At 37.0% G+C, this 17,164-nt stretch overlaps 1 protein-coding gene across 4 annotated transcripts in view; it reads right to left on the bottom strand.

The window, feature by feature from the left end:
- Positions 1-915: 915 nt before the first annotated feature.
- The window catches only part of slc44a1 (solute carrier family 44 (choline transporter), member 1), a 122,092-nt gene continuing 105,843 nt past the window's right edge, over positions 916-17,164 (bottom strand). For 3 of the 4 annotated variants that reach the window (XM_004910857.4, XM_004910855.4, XM_004910856.4), the window contains exons 10-16: positions 15,343-15,508; positions 14,783-14,939; positions 13,757-13,840; positions 12,357-12,494; positions 6,812-7,048; positions 5,116-5,190; positions 1,450-1,982 (exon numbers count right to left, since the gene is read on the bottom strand). In XM_004910857.4, the coding sequence (XP_004910914.2) occupies positions 1,959-1,982; positions 5,116-5,190; positions 6,812-7,048; positions 12,357-12,494; positions 13,757-13,840; positions 14,783-14,939; positions 15,343-15,508 (881 nt within the window). In that variant the 3' untranslated portion in view covers positions 1,450-1,958. Of the gene's footprint in view, positions 1,983-5,115; positions 5,191-6,811; positions 7,049-12,356; positions 12,495-13,756; positions 13,841-14,782; positions 14,940-15,342; positions 15,509-17,164 lie in introns of all 4 variants that reach the window. The other variant, XM_002933990.5, reaches the window with a different exon arrangement.

Here is a 17,164-nt window from a genome sequence, read left to right as displayed (position 1 = left end):
ATATATATATATAATATATTATATTATATATATAATATATATATTATATATATATTATATATATAATATATATTATATATATATATATTATATATATATATTATATATATATTATATATATATATTATATATATATATATTATATATATGTGTGTGTGTGTGTGTGTGTGTGTGTGTGTATAAATATAGCTCTGGTCACAGCACAATATAAGCTTTATTCCATTAAGACTTCGGGGCTCAAGATTAGGTATCCCTGCTCTATCTATTCTCTGCTCTTATATTTCACTGAGTGGAACAAGATGGCGGCAGGCCAATGCACTTTTTAAAGAAGAGGAGTGCTGGTAGGACATAAGTGATTAGAGTCACTGAGGGATTCCTAAATTTTGCACCCCCAAGTGATTTAAAGCATCAATTTTGCTCTGTTGATAATGTTTAAGAAAGGTTATGGTATTACATGCTACCTTTATATTAGATATACAGATAATAAAGATCATAGACCAGTGATCCCCAACCAGTGGTTTGTGAGCAACATGCTGCTTACCAACCCCTTGGATGTTGCTCCCAGTTGCTCATATTTGGAGTTTCTGGCAAGGAGGCAATTTTGGTTGCATAAAACCCAGTGAAAAGCCAAACACAGCCTACTAGCATAGGGGCTATCAAATAGCCAATTATAGTGCTTATTTTCACCCCCAGCAACCATGCTTGTGTTGCTCCCCAATACTTACCAAATGATTAACCAAATGAAAAAAATTGTAGTTTCATGAGACTGAATGAAAAGTAATTTGAGTATAATATCTTTTATGCTAGCCTCCTATAAGACAGTATAACGCACACTAGTTTAGGTACGCAGGAATGATAAGAATATTTGTATACCTTTAGAAAGCAAAAAGGAAGACAATTTTGTAGAATATTAGAAACTAAGCTTTTTGGCCTAGTAGGAATGGCAGAAACATAACATACCACTGAGAGTGAGAGAGAGAACCAGCACTGGAATAATGATTCTATATTTAACAAGAGAGGTTACCTCACAGAGGTATTGCTAAATAATCCGTTACCATGAATGTTTGTCTACTGCTAAATCTGCAGTCGGGGGCCAAGGGCTAACCAAACAACCCAGTGTCTGGTGTGGTTACATCTAACCAAAATACACCTGAGCGCCCTTGTAACCTCTGCTACCCATTCAGTAATAAGGAACAAGCAAGGGGTGGAGAGAAAACCTTCTCACACATACGTATCATTTTTGTGAATATTCAAACTTGGAATTTTTGTATTTTATAATGGTTTGGGTAGCTGTGAGGAAATACATGTTCTTTATCACTTGATGGGTGCCTTTTGTCATTTCTGTAAACAGTCCTTACTCCTGATTACCGGTTTCAGTCCTCCATAATATCGGCTGGCCTGTGTGTATGTTTAGTGCAAATTCTGAGAGATTACAGGAATACAGCAAGGTGCTTAAAAGAGCGTTTTGTTATTTTCTATGGAAAAATGGAGTGAATAAAAAAATGTAAAAACAATTCTATAAAAAGAAATATAATTTTTGCATTCCCTCATCTTGTAACATTCTAGAACTAGAATTTGTTCCCAAACGACAGGCAAAAAAAGCTCAATCTACCAGTGTATAAAAAACATAATACAGAACACAGAGGCATCAGTGAAATGTAGACAATCCCATGTTTTAAAGCATTTAAACCCGACTTAAAAATGGGGGGGGCGGTATCAAGATTCACTTATGTTTTTATGTGTTTTTTTTTTTATGTGTTTTTTTCTTTACTTTCCATACGTTGGACACCTAATACAACCAAAAAGAAAAAAGTATATAAACAATGCTGCTTGCAGAGACCCATATAAGACAGAGCAAATATATATGTATATAAACAGGAGGTTATAAACCCTGCTTTCATTTTGGCTGCTTGGTTAATTTTGGAATGTCAATGGGCTCCAATATTGCTGGGCTAGATTCAAGCTGTACTTGTCCCCGAAGCCTAGAAAACAAAGTCATACATAGAGATCTTAGACACATTGCAACATGTAACATGCACCACAATTCAATCCCCAAATAACAGCAGGATGGAGCTATGAAACTAGAGGCAATATTGGTCAAGTCTCCATTTTACCTTATGAGTAAGCAGCCTGTAAATAAAGTCCCTAAATAAAGCGGTTTTGTTATTGGCACTTTTTATACTTGAATGGGGGCTGACTATTTCCTTTCTGGCAAACAAAAGCACTATCCTGCTTTATGGCTGGGATAGTAGACATACTCTCAGGATCAGAACTACTCTTTCTTAAATGAAACGTAGGATCACGAACCCTCTAGGTGAATGGCTTATTAACATTTACTACATTGAACTTAGAGATACTGTGGCTGATTTAAAAATGCATAATTGGGGGGGGGGAGTAAATAAATGCAATTAATTCATAAATAATATCAATAAATGAAATCTGAACCTCTAATGTGACTGACAATAAAAGGCCACTATTAAAGCTTATGTGATAAATAAAAAGAAGTATAGTAGAAGTGATTATATAAAGACAGCATCCATTTATGGGAGAGTGGAAAGTAGACTTGTCTTTTATAAGCATGATGCTCAGGCCTTAAAGATGGAAGAATAAGGAACAGTGACTGTAGCCCACAAATACAGAACAATTTCACCACCAGCACCATCTATTAACATATAGGCCCAAAAGAAATAATACTACTTATTTGGAACACAAAATAACAATACATTATTAGCACTACAGCAATTGCCATAAAGAATTCCTGACATTTCTGTATATAAGCAAACATTCCTGACCATGTTTCACTTTATGTTTAGCATTTACTTCAAACAGACAATACAAAATCCATTAACCTTTTCTATACAAGTTTCTATGTTGTTGGCAAGGGCTTTAACAGAATGTCAGGGTCTTAGAATCCACATTTGCACATTATTTTCCCTGTTTCTAAATAAAAGGGATGAGATTGTTACCAAGTAATGCTGTTCCTAAAGTGGCAACAGATGCTTAAAGCACTATGAGCACCTCAGAATTACAATTGTAGTCTCTCTGCCTTTGCCAATGATGACAGCCCACACTGAATTATTTATTCATTTGAATGAAGTGATAGAAGTTAGCAGCATAGGCTGTTCTATCTCTGGTGCAAGGCAAGAAAACAGCAAGCAAAGGGCAAGGTACTCAAAGGTCTTTATAGTAGTGTTAAAGATGTGCTGTTTATTTAGGGAACCATGGTTTTGAGACATTTGACAAAAATACAAACAGATAGAGAACCTAAACTTTTTACCCCTCCACCTAGAAAATAGTGCCAAAAGTTAGTATATAGTTGCTAAGTAAAAGTTCTATACATATGCGGATGTGTAGGAATGTTGGAAAAATTGTGTGTAATATAAATATTGATATAATGGTACAAGGAGTTAATCATACAGTGGTTAAAAGTGCATAGTCATGTGGGTGTGAAATAGACAAATCTAAATGTGTCTATTGTCATTGGCTGCATTGTTGAAATTCTGTTTGTATCTGTAACGTTGACAAAGGTCTCAAAGGAGACCGAAAATTTGTTTCCCCAAATAAAGAGCATATCTTTAACACTACAATAAAGACTTCAGAGTATATTGCCTTTGCTTGCCATTCTATAAATATGTTTTGCTACGTGCACCCAGGCATTCTTATGTGAAAGAGTGCAGCTACTTGGGACTTTTTAAAATATATGGTATATTAAGAGCCAAAAATCAGTGGAAATGGTTTTCCTTTTTTCCCTTTTTACTTATGACAAAGTGCTGGCAGTTGAAAGAAGAAATGTCCCATAGTATTTATATTTCTAGAAATGTGCAGTTATTAGTATAATTTTGAAGTCTTTATACTGATGAGCAAACAAATAGAGAAAGTAACTAAAGAAAGAATAGATGCTTTGGAGTTCAAGGCAGAGCAGTTATAAGCATCATTAGCTTAGAGTTGTGGCAGCAAAAAAAAACATTACGAAGATTAAGGGTGGTGCCAAGAATGAAAATCTTGGATAAGACGAAACAAGTAGATATCTATGGGTATTGTGCTCCTAAAGAGATTTAAACATGACTTTGTCAGCCATGATTTCTGGACATATGAAGCCACACACATAACTTTCTAGAATTCCTGAGGGGTACATATATTATATGAGCAGCAATATGAAGGAGATTAACCCAGGATAATTACAGGTAATAGACATACATTTGTTCATACTTTGAGCATATTTAGATTGGTTAGTATTTCCAAAAACAAAAGGAAAAGAAGGAATAAAGATTACACACACATGTTTTAAGAAAGATGAAATGAACACTTCTGACAAGTTGAAAGGAAATTTAGTGATTTAATATGGGCATGTGTAAAACTGTACCACTCTAGAGTATAATAATCCAACCACTGAGGCTTTTATTGGCCTGCCAAATATTTTGTCTAAATACTGAAAAACAAATGTAGCCAATTACGCTCTGACTTTTCGTGTGTCAGCACACCAAAGAATTTACTATAGTTTTGCTATTCCGTGTCCCCCACAAGAAGAATGAAAATCCTGCCTTTGTGTTCCCTGCAGCTCCGTGTTCCGACCATACAGAATTTTTAGCTCTGAAATTATTTCTTTTTCTGTGTTAGTTGCTCAATGAATGCGGGAGCTGCCTGGCAGTAATGCAAACTAAGAATAAAAATGATTACTATACATTTGTACAGCCTTTGGAATTCTTTATGATGAGAGTGCTATACAAAACCTGCCTTTTATAACAGAAAAATTGAATCTTCCATTAACATAATGGGTATATATTTTCCAATGGAAATAGATCTGAAGTAACCTCAAAAGGTTATAGTACGTAATAAGCCTTAAATAAGGTTACTGTACAAGAATCCAGTGCTCCTTCAACCAGAGAACAAATGTGGAAGTTCCTTTCAGCTTGCTTTTATAGGTGATGGTCTCAGATGCGAGAAGAATTCTGCTAGCCAAGTGATAGGCAAACACACAAGCAGAAAAAGAAGAAAGTCTTGGGTTATGCAGACAACAAAAGTGTCACCAGACGAAGCCCAGTCAGTGAAGATAGAAAGGGACAGGAAGTAAAAATAAAATTCTTGGAGTATGGCCATCTCCTTGCTGCCACCTACCATTGGTTTCAGCTCCCTGCCCTCAGCTGCACTTCCTGGCTCTTTCATAGCTCTTCTACTGTTTTCCACAAACTCCTGGAATGAAACACAGCTATTATCCGTCAGTTGTAACATGAAACCAGCAACTTTTTGTACCTATATTATTCTGAACAGGATGATAGAGATAGCTACTGTTGTGTCTAGAGTTTTAATAGCATTCTTAAGGCAGGGTTAAAATTGTGCTTGGTTTAAAAGGTATAACATGCCACAATATGCGACAAGTGTGTTTGTATTATAACTGCTGACACTAACTTGTATAATTACTACATTTTTAAAAAGCATCCCGAGTAGAGTAGAAATTATGAAGTTTTATTCTATTTGTTCGAAATTATCCATATTTTATTAGGAATCTCTGCAAGCACCTTCAGGTGTAAATATAATTACTCATGTGATGTCCATCTGAATGTGGCATTTTTGGTTTTAATCCTATATGTTGCAAAGCTGAAGAAATTAATATATAATCAATCATTGAATCAATAATTCCTACCATTTAAATGTTAAAGCTGCAGGTATAGGATCTATTATCCAAAATGCTCAGGACCTAGGGATTTCTGGATAAAAGATCTTTTAGTAAATTATCTCTTTATCTTAAGTCTGCTAAAAATCATTTAAACATTAAATAAACCCAACGGGATTGGTTTGCCATCAATATGGATTCATATAGCTTAGTTAGGATTAAGTACAAGCTTCCTGTTTATTTTTACAGAAAAAAAGGAAATATGTTTTTAAATTTTTTTTAATATTATTGCTTAAAATTCAATATATGGAAGATAGCCTTGCTGTAATTTGGAGCTTTCTGGACAACAGGTTCCCAGATAATGGATCCTATACGTGCATTATGGTTGTCACCCACAATAGTTGCTCTCCCTCATAGGCAAAATCTTCTCTGCAGGAAAAAGTCCACTGACTTCCCGACACCAGAAATACTGTATATACTCGAGTATAAGCCTAGTTTTTCAGCACCCAAAATGTGCTAAAAAAGTCACCCTCGGCTTATACTCGAGTCGGGTGCCATGGGTCCCTCTAGACTAGCACCCTCTCTCCTTTGTGTGCAAATTAGGCCACCTGCAACCAGACCCTCCAGTGCCCTGGCCTAGGCTCCCACTAGCAATAATTATTTGCCCTTACATCTCCTCCGGGACCGGGTCTGCTGCTAGTTTGCCAATGTGCAATGAGCGTGGGGTAGTACTCATATTGTTTTTGTTGACCCTCTTCTCTGCTTACAGAGCTAGTTTACTGTTTTTCTTTGAAATAAATATTGAAAAACCTATACCCCACTGATGCCTCAATGTCATTTTATTGGTATTTATTTTGATTATTAAAACTTAGCAGTAGCTGCTGCATTTCCCACCCTAGGCTTATATACTCGAGTCAATAAGTTTTCCAGTTTTCTTAGGTAAAATTAGGTACCTCGGCTTATATTCGGATTGGCTTATACTCGAGTATATACGGTATGTTATCTCCAATTGACCAGCAACAATGTAACAAAAGTACCTTTTAAAAAGCAGTTAGGGCACTAGAAAGGAACATTTTGCTCCTTCATGGCTGTTTATCAAGCTTGATTGTATAAGCTCAAAACTTTGCTTTCCTGTGCCCCACACCTTTCTTTAATAAAGATACTTTTATTAAATTTTTCCTAGTGCTAGTTGATACCTACCATGAGAACCTTGTCCATGTAAAATTCTTTGCCGGGGCTCCCATCATTATACTTTGTGTCAATAGCAAAGCACAGGAAGAGGACATCAACAACCATTTCATAGATGGAAAGGAAACAATGTGCAACTAAAAACGCAAACAGGCAGACAATGATGAGGGGAAGCACCCAAACTGTGTAGTCCCGTTGATAGTTCAGTAGCATAACCCCCGCTAGTCCTGTGCTGCTCACAATCAGAATCTAAAGGTAAAAAAAGAGAAGACAAAATATGAAATCACTGTACATATGGTGTAGTTTTATGATGATAGAGAGCATTGTGGTCCAGAAACTCAATTCCACTGTTCTTTGCCTTTGAAAGATTCACTGCTAAAGTGAACTTGGTACCAATAATATCTGTGCTGCTACCACCTGAGGGGGCAGGGTATCCAGCAATTAGCACTTTGTCAGCTGGTTCATATTATATCAATTGCAAAGCATACTGGTGCACATTTATCTTGCACCTAATGCCACAATTATGTAGAAAATCCCTAGTGCCAGAAGGGCAGAAAACATTCTTAAAATGATTCAGAACAGGACTTTTCATGTACAGGAATGTGAAAAAAAAAGACATGACAGCTTGTAGTTCTGTGACAATAGCATTTACCACTTGCCTACAAATGGCAGAACTCAAGTATCTGACAATGTTAAGGTTGTGCCATGGTCGATTGGTTACAGATAAGCAGCGATTCACAAACCACAGAATGAATAACAAGTGGGGGGAAAAAAACTTCCACTATCCTCTTACTTGTGCACTTACAATTTTATAGGTACAGCTATAGGACCTGTTATCCAGAATGCTTGGGACCATACAAATGTAATTTTCTGTGAATTCAATATGTATGGAATATGACATGCATATAATTAACTTATTGCTATAGCTTAGCAAGCATTTTGAGATGTTTCCAAAGCATTACTTTATATTTTTGTGTCAGATATAAACTCTTTTTGTCAAGAAAAATGCTAGCCATACACATGCCGATAAAAGCAGACAGGCCAATAAGCTGTGACTTGGTCTGGAAGGACAAATATATGGGAGAAAATCAAGCAGATATCATTCAAACAGGTTTGAAAATACCACAGGAGGAACACGTATATGCATTTACATTGTCCTTATCTGATGGGTTTCCATAGGCCTCAATGCCAACGCTCAGATCAGACCAAATTGGCCCTATGCATACGTGCCCTTTAATTTTACTTCAAATATTATTTTTATTGTTTATCATTCTATTCAGGTCATTTCCTTGCCTACCATTTAGAATAGATGCCTAGTTGGGATTAGACCCTTTAAACTCCAAACTGGGACTAAATAGTACAACAAGGGAGATTTAGTCATTTTCTTGCTGCAAATATGCAGGATTCTGACAGTAGTTTTTGTTAGGGTCATCTCACACGAGGCGTTTTATTTTTTAAGGTAAATCTGTTCTACCGATGGCGACATCTCCTTAAGGGCTCAGGCACACGGGGAGATTAGTCGCCCGCGACAAAACTCCCTGTTCGCGGGCGACTAATCTCCCCGGATTGCGATCCCACCGGCAAAAGTGTAATTTGCCGGTGGGATGGCATATGCGGCGGCACGATTTCAATGAAATTGCGCCACCGCGTATGCCATCCCACCGGCAATTTACATTTTCGCTGGTGGAAGGCCATTTCAGGGAGATTAGTTGCCCGAGACACAGGAAATTTGTTGCGGGCAACTAATCTCCCTGTGTGCCAGAGCCCTAAAATGCTCTTCAAAAATTGGCAGTGGAAAACACACACCAAATAGGGCTACTACAGAAAGCACAAGTGACGAGTATATTTTCTGATTGGTTATTTCCATTAAAGGTGTTTTCTTCACCTTTATATTAAGTATGATGTAGAGAGTGAGTTCACTTTTTATGTGTGGTTTTCCAGTTATTTAGTGTTTGGTTCAACGTCTCTCCAATTTGGAATTTTAGCAGCTATCTGGTTGCTAGGGTCTTGTTTACCAAGCAGTGGTTTAATGAGAGACAAGAATATGAATAGGAGAGGCCTGAATAGAAAAATAAGGAATAAAAAGTAACAATAATAAAACTGTAGCCTGGCAAAGTGACCCCCATTTGAAAGCTGGAAAGATGTAGAAGAGGAAGGCAAAATAATTAAAAAATAAATAATGAAGACCAATTTCAAAGTTGCTAGGAATATGACATTTGTTAACATATCAAAAGTTAATTTAAAGGTGACCCCCCCTTTAATGCAGGTGGGAAAGTATTTTCGACTAATCTTTCCATGTGCCATAGAGAGATGGTAGTGCTAAGCAACTGGTTAACTTTACCTAAATACTGGCTGTTTGGCCAAAATAAGTTCTATTTTATATCACCTACGTATATAATTCTGGTTTGGGAAGCTGAATTGTGGATGGCAGGATAGAGCATGGGATTCGCTGAACAATAAATAAACTAAACTGCTGGTTTGAAAATGATCTTGTATAGATCCTCAAATCTGTGCCAAGTTGGACAACCTTGATCTGTATCGTGGCAATAAGTTTAACCACAATGGCAATATGTATCATAGAGAAAAGACAACAATACCAAATCTGGAAAATTAACTGGGGGTAAGTAACCCTTTAATGTTACTTTAAATGGCTGGTCTCTTTATTAGCAGCTTGTCAGTAAATATTGTAGGTCTTCCAAACCTTTTAACATAAACATCTATCTATAACATATCATTTTATGCTTACAAAAGAGGAATATTCCAATATAACACTGACTGGTTAAAGTTCATCAAAATGCACAAGCTGTTGCCTGAATATCTTTTCTACCATTAGACATTTTAGTAAACAATTTCAATACAATGTATTTGCCCTCAAAACTAGAACTGACAGTTTGCTGCTGTCATTAGATAATAGCTGCCGCCACTTGGCAATCCCTGAGGTTAAACAGAACTCATTAGCCAAGAACTCACATCCCCCTCCCTGTTTAATTGTGTATTTCCATGAAATGGGATCAGCACAATGAATTCAGCTCTTCTATTACTTTGTAGTTCTGATAGCAGGCAAGTGACAAAAGAAAGGCTTTTTCTGCAGCACTCTGAAAATAAAGGCACCTAGCTAGAGGTCATTTCACACACGGTTAAAATAAGTATATGGAATTATCTGTCTTCGAATTTATGTGACAAGATTGCTAATGTTTTCAGGACTGGAGTAAGCGTTGATTGTGACTTCAAAATGTCACAAATGGAAGTGGCATGTGTGCTATTAATTATATTTCTGCAGGGTGAACAAAATACTATATTCTAAGAAAGCTAGTGATTTCTAAGCGCCAATATTAGATGATCCAAGATGATGCAGTACTTAAAATATATACTCCAGAAATGACAAATGGTTTGCATGTGACTAAAGAACATAGGGCAACACATCCTGCTTATTTTCTTACTGGCCTTTTTTTCATTATTATAGAACCAAAATATAGCACAGTCTGGTGGTTCTAAACAGTGATTTTGAGGCAATAAAAATGCTGCCATCTGCAACTAAACTAGAGCAAATGAACTTGAGTAATCATTGAAGATGTTTCACTACTCATCACAGTAGCTTCTTTAGTTCAACAGACTCGTAGGGGGAAGTCCTTGGCATATTAACTCTTCCACTAATCCAATCACAGTGGGGACTGTAAGGATGAAGCCACTGAGCTACTCAGTAGCAGCTACTTGTCATGGCTTCTAAATGTGAGAAAATACCCTGCCATAGACAATACTGAGAACTGCCTCTGCTAAAACACACGTAGACAATCATCAGTAAATGAACTGCATTGTCTTTTTCTGTAGCCGTGACAAGTAGCGGCTACTAGTGGCTCCATGTGTCTTCACCCTAAGGGCCGTGGTAGACGAGGAGATTAGTCGCCCGCAACAAATCTCCCTTGTTGTGGGCAACTAATCTCCCTGATATGCCATCCCACCGGCTTGAATGTAAATCACCAGTGGGATTGCATATGCGGCAACGTGAATTCCTGAAATCACGGACGTTGCCTTGAGAGGAAAGTCGCTGCGTATGCCATCCCACCGGAGATTTACATTCTCGGAGGTGGGATGGCATTTCGGGGAGATTAGTCGCCTGCGACAAGGGACATTTGTTGCAGATGACTAATCTCCCCGTGTGCCACAGCCCTAACTCTTCAGAGAGGTGACAACTGAAACTCACAGCAGATGGATTTCAACACTGCTCGAGTATGGAGTTTCTGCAGGCTGGGAATCTACCACATTAGGCATCAGCCTAATTGTGTATTCCAAAAGAATAAAGGAGACACATTTATATAATAATGTTTAAGTAAAGTTTATTTTGCTCAACTAATATAATAAAAAAGAATTTGGAATTATTACCTGTAGATTGTAAGGTCTTGTGAGCAGGGCCCTCTGTTCCTAATGTTACTCTGTATACCCTTGTTTGTTGAAATTTTTAAGATTCCGGTTTGTTTAAATATATTAAAGCATAAAATTTGCTGGCGCTATATAAATAAATGATGATGTGACAGGTCCTCTTTAACAATATAATGTTATTCCGGTGCCCCCAGCAAAACAGGAAGATATTCAACATGTTTTATACTGTCAGGTTCACTATTGCATATAGGTCCAGAGTTAATGAATGCTATTTTTAATAAAAACATAGGTTGAACAATGACAACTGGCTATCAAGTTCAACCTTTTATGTCTAAGTAATACTTACTAACCATTACCTGATCCAGATGGAAAAAAAAAAAAAAAAAACCCTTCTGAAGCCTCTCCATTTTGCCTTAGAGGGGGGGAAAAAATCCTTCCTGACTCAAAGTTGGCAATAACACCAGCCTCTGTTCGAAGATCTGTTTTTAATAACCCTGCATCTCCTTACATGCTAAAAAGTCATCCAACACCTTCTTGAAGCTATCTAATGTATCAGCCAGTTCAACTGATTCAGGGAGAGAATTCCATAACTTTACAGCTTACTGTAAAAATAACCTTTATGAATATTATGATGGAACCTTCGTTCCTATGAACATGCACACAAACTGATTTAGTAGGTAATGAGGGCTCTATCAACAGGGGCTTACAATCTAAACCATATCTATAACTGTGTAAGCTGGCAATACTTGCACTGACCTTGGCAGCCAACTTAACCACTCTTACCAAGATTGCAATCCACTGCACCTAGTTTGGCTCCAAAACTACAGCTTCCCTAATGATATCTGATTGGACAGTGGCTAGATATCAATGTAAAAAAAAGAATGCCAGACAACCCTCTAGGGAATTTAATGTATTGGGTTGTGGGTGTTGTTGTCCTCCAAAGGGTCTGCATTGAGCCTCAGTGTGATCTTATAATTGGCTTTGGGATTATCTTGGATGGCCAAATTGGGCAAAGGTCCAAACATTCCTGGCTAATACAGTACAAGTTTTCATTAATATGACATTTTTACAAAAAAACCACAGTATAATAAAAAAAAGAGAGAGGATTTGCTTATTAATAAAAAAAATAGAACACAAATTAATTTCTACTTTCTGCAGACAGACCAAGATACAATCTTACCTTGCCAAGGAAAAGCATAAAATCCCCCACTGTGTTGATAGCTGCCACTCTCAGAACATTTTCCACTAGAATGACTAGTGCATCTTTAGCAGAGGTACAGAAGTTTGTGCTGTTGATAGCAGTGGCTGTGTAAGCATTCTTATACGAGAAGAGATAATGCATTTGTTAATTTATGGTCTAATTCCCAGCTCTCTTAAAATTAAAATTAGTAGAAAAAATGAAAATAGTCCTTACTGAAAAAGAAAAAAAAGTAGAATCCCAGGGATCTATCATGACCATTTTAATTTTAGAATAATTTCAACATAAATAAGTAACGGAGATACTACAACTAAGACATACTTGAGAGATATTATCTGTATTTAAAATTAACTGAAGTTGTTGCTTTTATTGGAGTTTATATATATATATATATATATACATACATATATATATTCCTAAATATTCAAGTACATTTGATTTAACTTGAAAGCCGCTATTATGATTTACAAGACTGCTAAATCAGTTATTTTTGCTTTTATCTGTATGCTTGGCATTTGAAAGAATTAACCAAAAAAAAAAAAAAACTACTACAAAGGCAACATATGGAATTATTTAGCTTGTTCCAGGCAAGGACAGGAAAAGATCAGAATCACAGAGCTGCTATTTCACCATTTCAATTTCATGCTTCATTCTTTCAAACCGAGTCATAATGTCACTACCGAAAAATTGCATCAGTTACAAATCTAAAATGTAATATCTTGTTGTGATATATTATAATACAGAATTTTAAGCAGGATTATACACACCTCTACTAAGCTTATTCAGAATAACAACATGTGTGTTGATGACTTGCTGAAGGTCAATACTAGTAAACCAATAGAATTTTTTTTTGGGCTATATGAGGCAGTGTCTACTGTAATTTCGAAGCAACTAATATAACATTCATATTCAGTATTAATGAGAACTTAACATGTCAATGATATTTCATCATAATAGGAATGCCCTCTACTAATTCCTTAAAAGTTCATTACTCTCTCACACCATCTCCATGTATGTGCAACCAGCTGTCCAGCCTGCACCTTTTATTACATACACAAAACAAAGGTCCCTCCAACCACCACTTCGGATTCCCTACAAATTCCACTGCCTTCTCTTTTGCTCTTTACCCCGTACAGCAACTACAAATCCCAGTAACATATCCCCCACTCCACTGCTTATGCTACAGCCTCCTTTATTTCACTTTGAGGTTATGCGATTCTTAAAATAAATAGAATTTTATTTAACAATAACTTTATATTAAAGAAAGAACCAGAAAGGAACTGCACGTGAGAACATGTGAACTGATATTAAAATACTGCAACCCAAAAGGTCACACACACACACACACACATACAATGTGTTTTACTAATGGAAGCCCTTACCTGGTTTAAATAAGCTAGGCACTTTTCTAGGCACCACAGGCAGCAGATACAGGATTTCAGCATACAGCGTGCACAGGCATTTTCCTGCAAGCCAAAGTAAGATACAAGCAGTTTATGAGATGATGGTGGGTGGAATAAATGCTTTTCTTAATGTTATGTTAAATGGTTTTTAGCAACATTATTTTAGTAATGACAAATCTTATATTTCTGCCAAATGAAAACATAATTCAGGGTTTTACCCAAATTTAAAAGTTTTTAAAAACAATATTAAAACCGTTTTTTTTGTTTGTAGTTGGAACAGTAAAAACAAAAATGCTATAAAAATGCTGGCTTTTCAACAAAACTAGGGGCTATGAGGGGAAGAAGGATTAGTAGTGCTGTATAATATAACCTGGTCACTATAGAAGCAGTTCCATGCGCAATATGGAGCATTGCCCTAATAAATATGGAAAGATCTGGCCAGTCTGGAATGAGGCGACTACCTAAAGAGATTTGAGTGTTGCTTTCTTGTGCTAAATATCTGTTTGCTCTCAATATGTCAGTTACGTATTATGTCAACATATTGCAAATTGTTAGAACCAGCTTCCAGTAGTGATCCCCAAACAGTTGCTAGGGGGCAAAATGTTGCTCACCAACTTTGTGTACAAAGTGGGTTTGCATTTGTGCACTTGCATCTTTGGCCATAAGTGGAAATAGAATAAAGCAGGGAAAGAGATAGTAGAAAAAATAAGTGTTCTGAAGGAAGAATTGGCAAGGGCATAATTCTGAAACAGGCATATGACTTCAGCATACTGATATAGCACTATTGCCAACACAGGTAATAAGCATGTATAATTAGCCATAATAATACAATCAGTGTGATTTATAGTTCCAAGTCCAGATAGTAATCGGGCAGGCTGTTGTTTTGGCCCCCTCTACAGATTCTGGGAGTGGCTCAGTCCTCGGCTAATATTGGCCTGTATACAGCCAATAATTCAATGATACAAACTGCAAGAGGGTGGTTTATACACGAGATATTGTGTTTACCTTTCCTTTCAGCTGGCTATGGATGTACATTAGGATCATTCGTGGAATTTTCACCAATGTGATAATAAAAGCTCCTTTGGCCACGGTCCCAAGATGGTAACGAATGAGTCGATTTACTGAGGCCAAAATTGGGGTAAATGGAAGATCATTTTTGTTCCTGTGGAATAACATTAATAAACATTGGCAAGAATATTACACAGGCAAATGAGAAGGGCTATGACACACAAGTGTTGCCTAATATACAGGCTTCACAAAATATAAATTTTCATAGCCTGAGAATACTTCTCACAGATCCAAATTTATTCCAAACTGCCTGCTTTCAACAAAAAATGTGCTTATCAAAGCATCCATCTTGCGTAGAAATATATCTTGTCAGTAACCTAGTGAAAAATTGCAGAAATAAATGTGCTGACTTAGCTGCAAAAATAGATCATCATATAAATGATTGTAGATCACATATAAATATGAAAAATCTTCATAAAGTTCACAGGTATTGGTGTAAAGAAAATTAATATAAATTACATCTCATTATAATTCGACCTTCAAACAAAAACCCCTACCTTGTGAAATAATAAGTTACCACAGCTCCGGCAATGGTCATTTGTTGGCAAGCTAGAATAAACTCACTGATCCAAATGAGCCCCACAAGGTGGTACCACCACATGTACTGCAAAGGGCCATTGATCCGGAATTCCACAAACCCCTGCTCATTAGTAGATGGGTCACCTAAAATCAAAGAGATCAAAGTTATTACAAACAATGAAATGCAGTGATGGGGAAAGCCTAGTGAAGAATTAACTGTGTTAATTTTCTGATTTACAAAGAGAAGATATTTAATGCTTCATTTTTAATCATGCTTAGCACTACCATGTGTGCAATATTTACAGCAGGTTTCTCTAACTTTTGCAAAACAGAAGTACATGCTGCAGAAGCATTGATTCCCACGATTTAGTTAGTTGCTCCTCTGCATTTTATTGAGAGGTACAGGAAAATGGTGCACGATTGGAAATTCAGTTTGACATGTTTTGGGAAGGTGGGGCATGACTCTGCAAGTGGCCCAAGTTTTCTTGTCCTTAGGAGTTAGCCCTCCTATGTTGGGCCATTCTCTTACAGAGCAGTGGTTTTGTTTCCTCAATGTATAAGTCTGAGCACTTGATTCACTACACTGGGCAGCATAGACAACATAACTTTTCATGTGGTTTGGTGCTGGGTCTTTAGGGTGCACCAACTTCTGCCTCAGGGTGTTGCTGGGTTTGAAAAACACAGGAATGCCATGTTTGTTAAAAATTCTCTTAAGTTTTTCTGATGTTCCACTGACGCCACTTGCCACTTACAATGCTGCTTTGACATCCTTACTCAAGCAGGTTCACAACAATTCACACAGTACAGTCATGTACTTTACAAGATTAACACCTTCTCAATGAGAATCATGGTACCATTGTGGCTGGATCATACTTTCTCACACCTGTGAATTTCAGCCAACACCCAACTGAATAAGTCCATGGAACCATTCTGATTGAATTTCTGTGACTGTACTACCCGCAATGGTTTAAATGCTGGGGAATTCCCTACCCCTCATTTGAACTGAAGAAGCCACTTGGATGAGAGGTGTTGTTTTAGACTTAATTCTACTAGACACTGTATATCATGACCTGGATGAAAGACATTCTTCATAGACACATTGGGGAATCTAAAAAACCACTTAGTAAGAGAATGGCTCAGCAGTTTAGCTACATCTCAAGGAAAGGGGATACTCATTTGAGGACAGCAATGTTCATATTTTGGAAAGAGAAGACAGTTTGAAAGAGGTGTGAAAGAGGCCATTTATGCAAACTAAAAAAAAAACATCCCTGAACAGAGGAGAGGGCCTGAGACACTGCTTATCAGCAACCTTGTCCTAGCGGTTTAATAACAATTCACACTTCCACTCAAGTACATTTAAAAATTAACACCTGCTTCAATGAGAACCATGACACCATTGTGACTGAATCGCACTTCTGTGAGTTTCAACCATCGTGGTGGGACATCTGTGGCATTTAAACCCTTTCGGGTTGTACTGTCACACAGCTGAACTGAACGCGCTATCTATATATCCCCTCACCAGCGCTAATCCACCTACCCCGGGAATGAGGTCCTGGTGTAAGTGGCCATTGTTGGGGCACATGCACGGGCATGATAAGCAAGTACCACAACATTCTCATTATGTGCATGCGTGTGATGTAAGTCGATTTATGCTACATGCCAATTGCAGATCTTTAGGTTGTGGTGTCTCCAATGATTAAACCATACTGGAGATACTTATATATAAACATTTACTTATTTTTGATCTTATGAATGATAAAGCAGTTCAGTAGCAAGATTGCTAAAAATAATATGTATAAC

Source organism: Xenopus tropicalis, chromosome 1 (genome assembly GCF_000004195.4).
Source record: "Xenopus tropicalis strain Nigerian chromosome 1, UCB_Xtro_10.0, whole genome shotgun sequence".
In the NCBI taxonomy this organism is placed as follows: domain Eukaryota; kingdom Metazoa; phylum Chordata; class Amphibia; order Anura; family Pipidae; genus Xenopus; species Xenopus tropicalis.
Note: the sequence above shows the minus strand (reverse complement) of the source record. Positions and strands in the feature narration are given on the sequence as shown.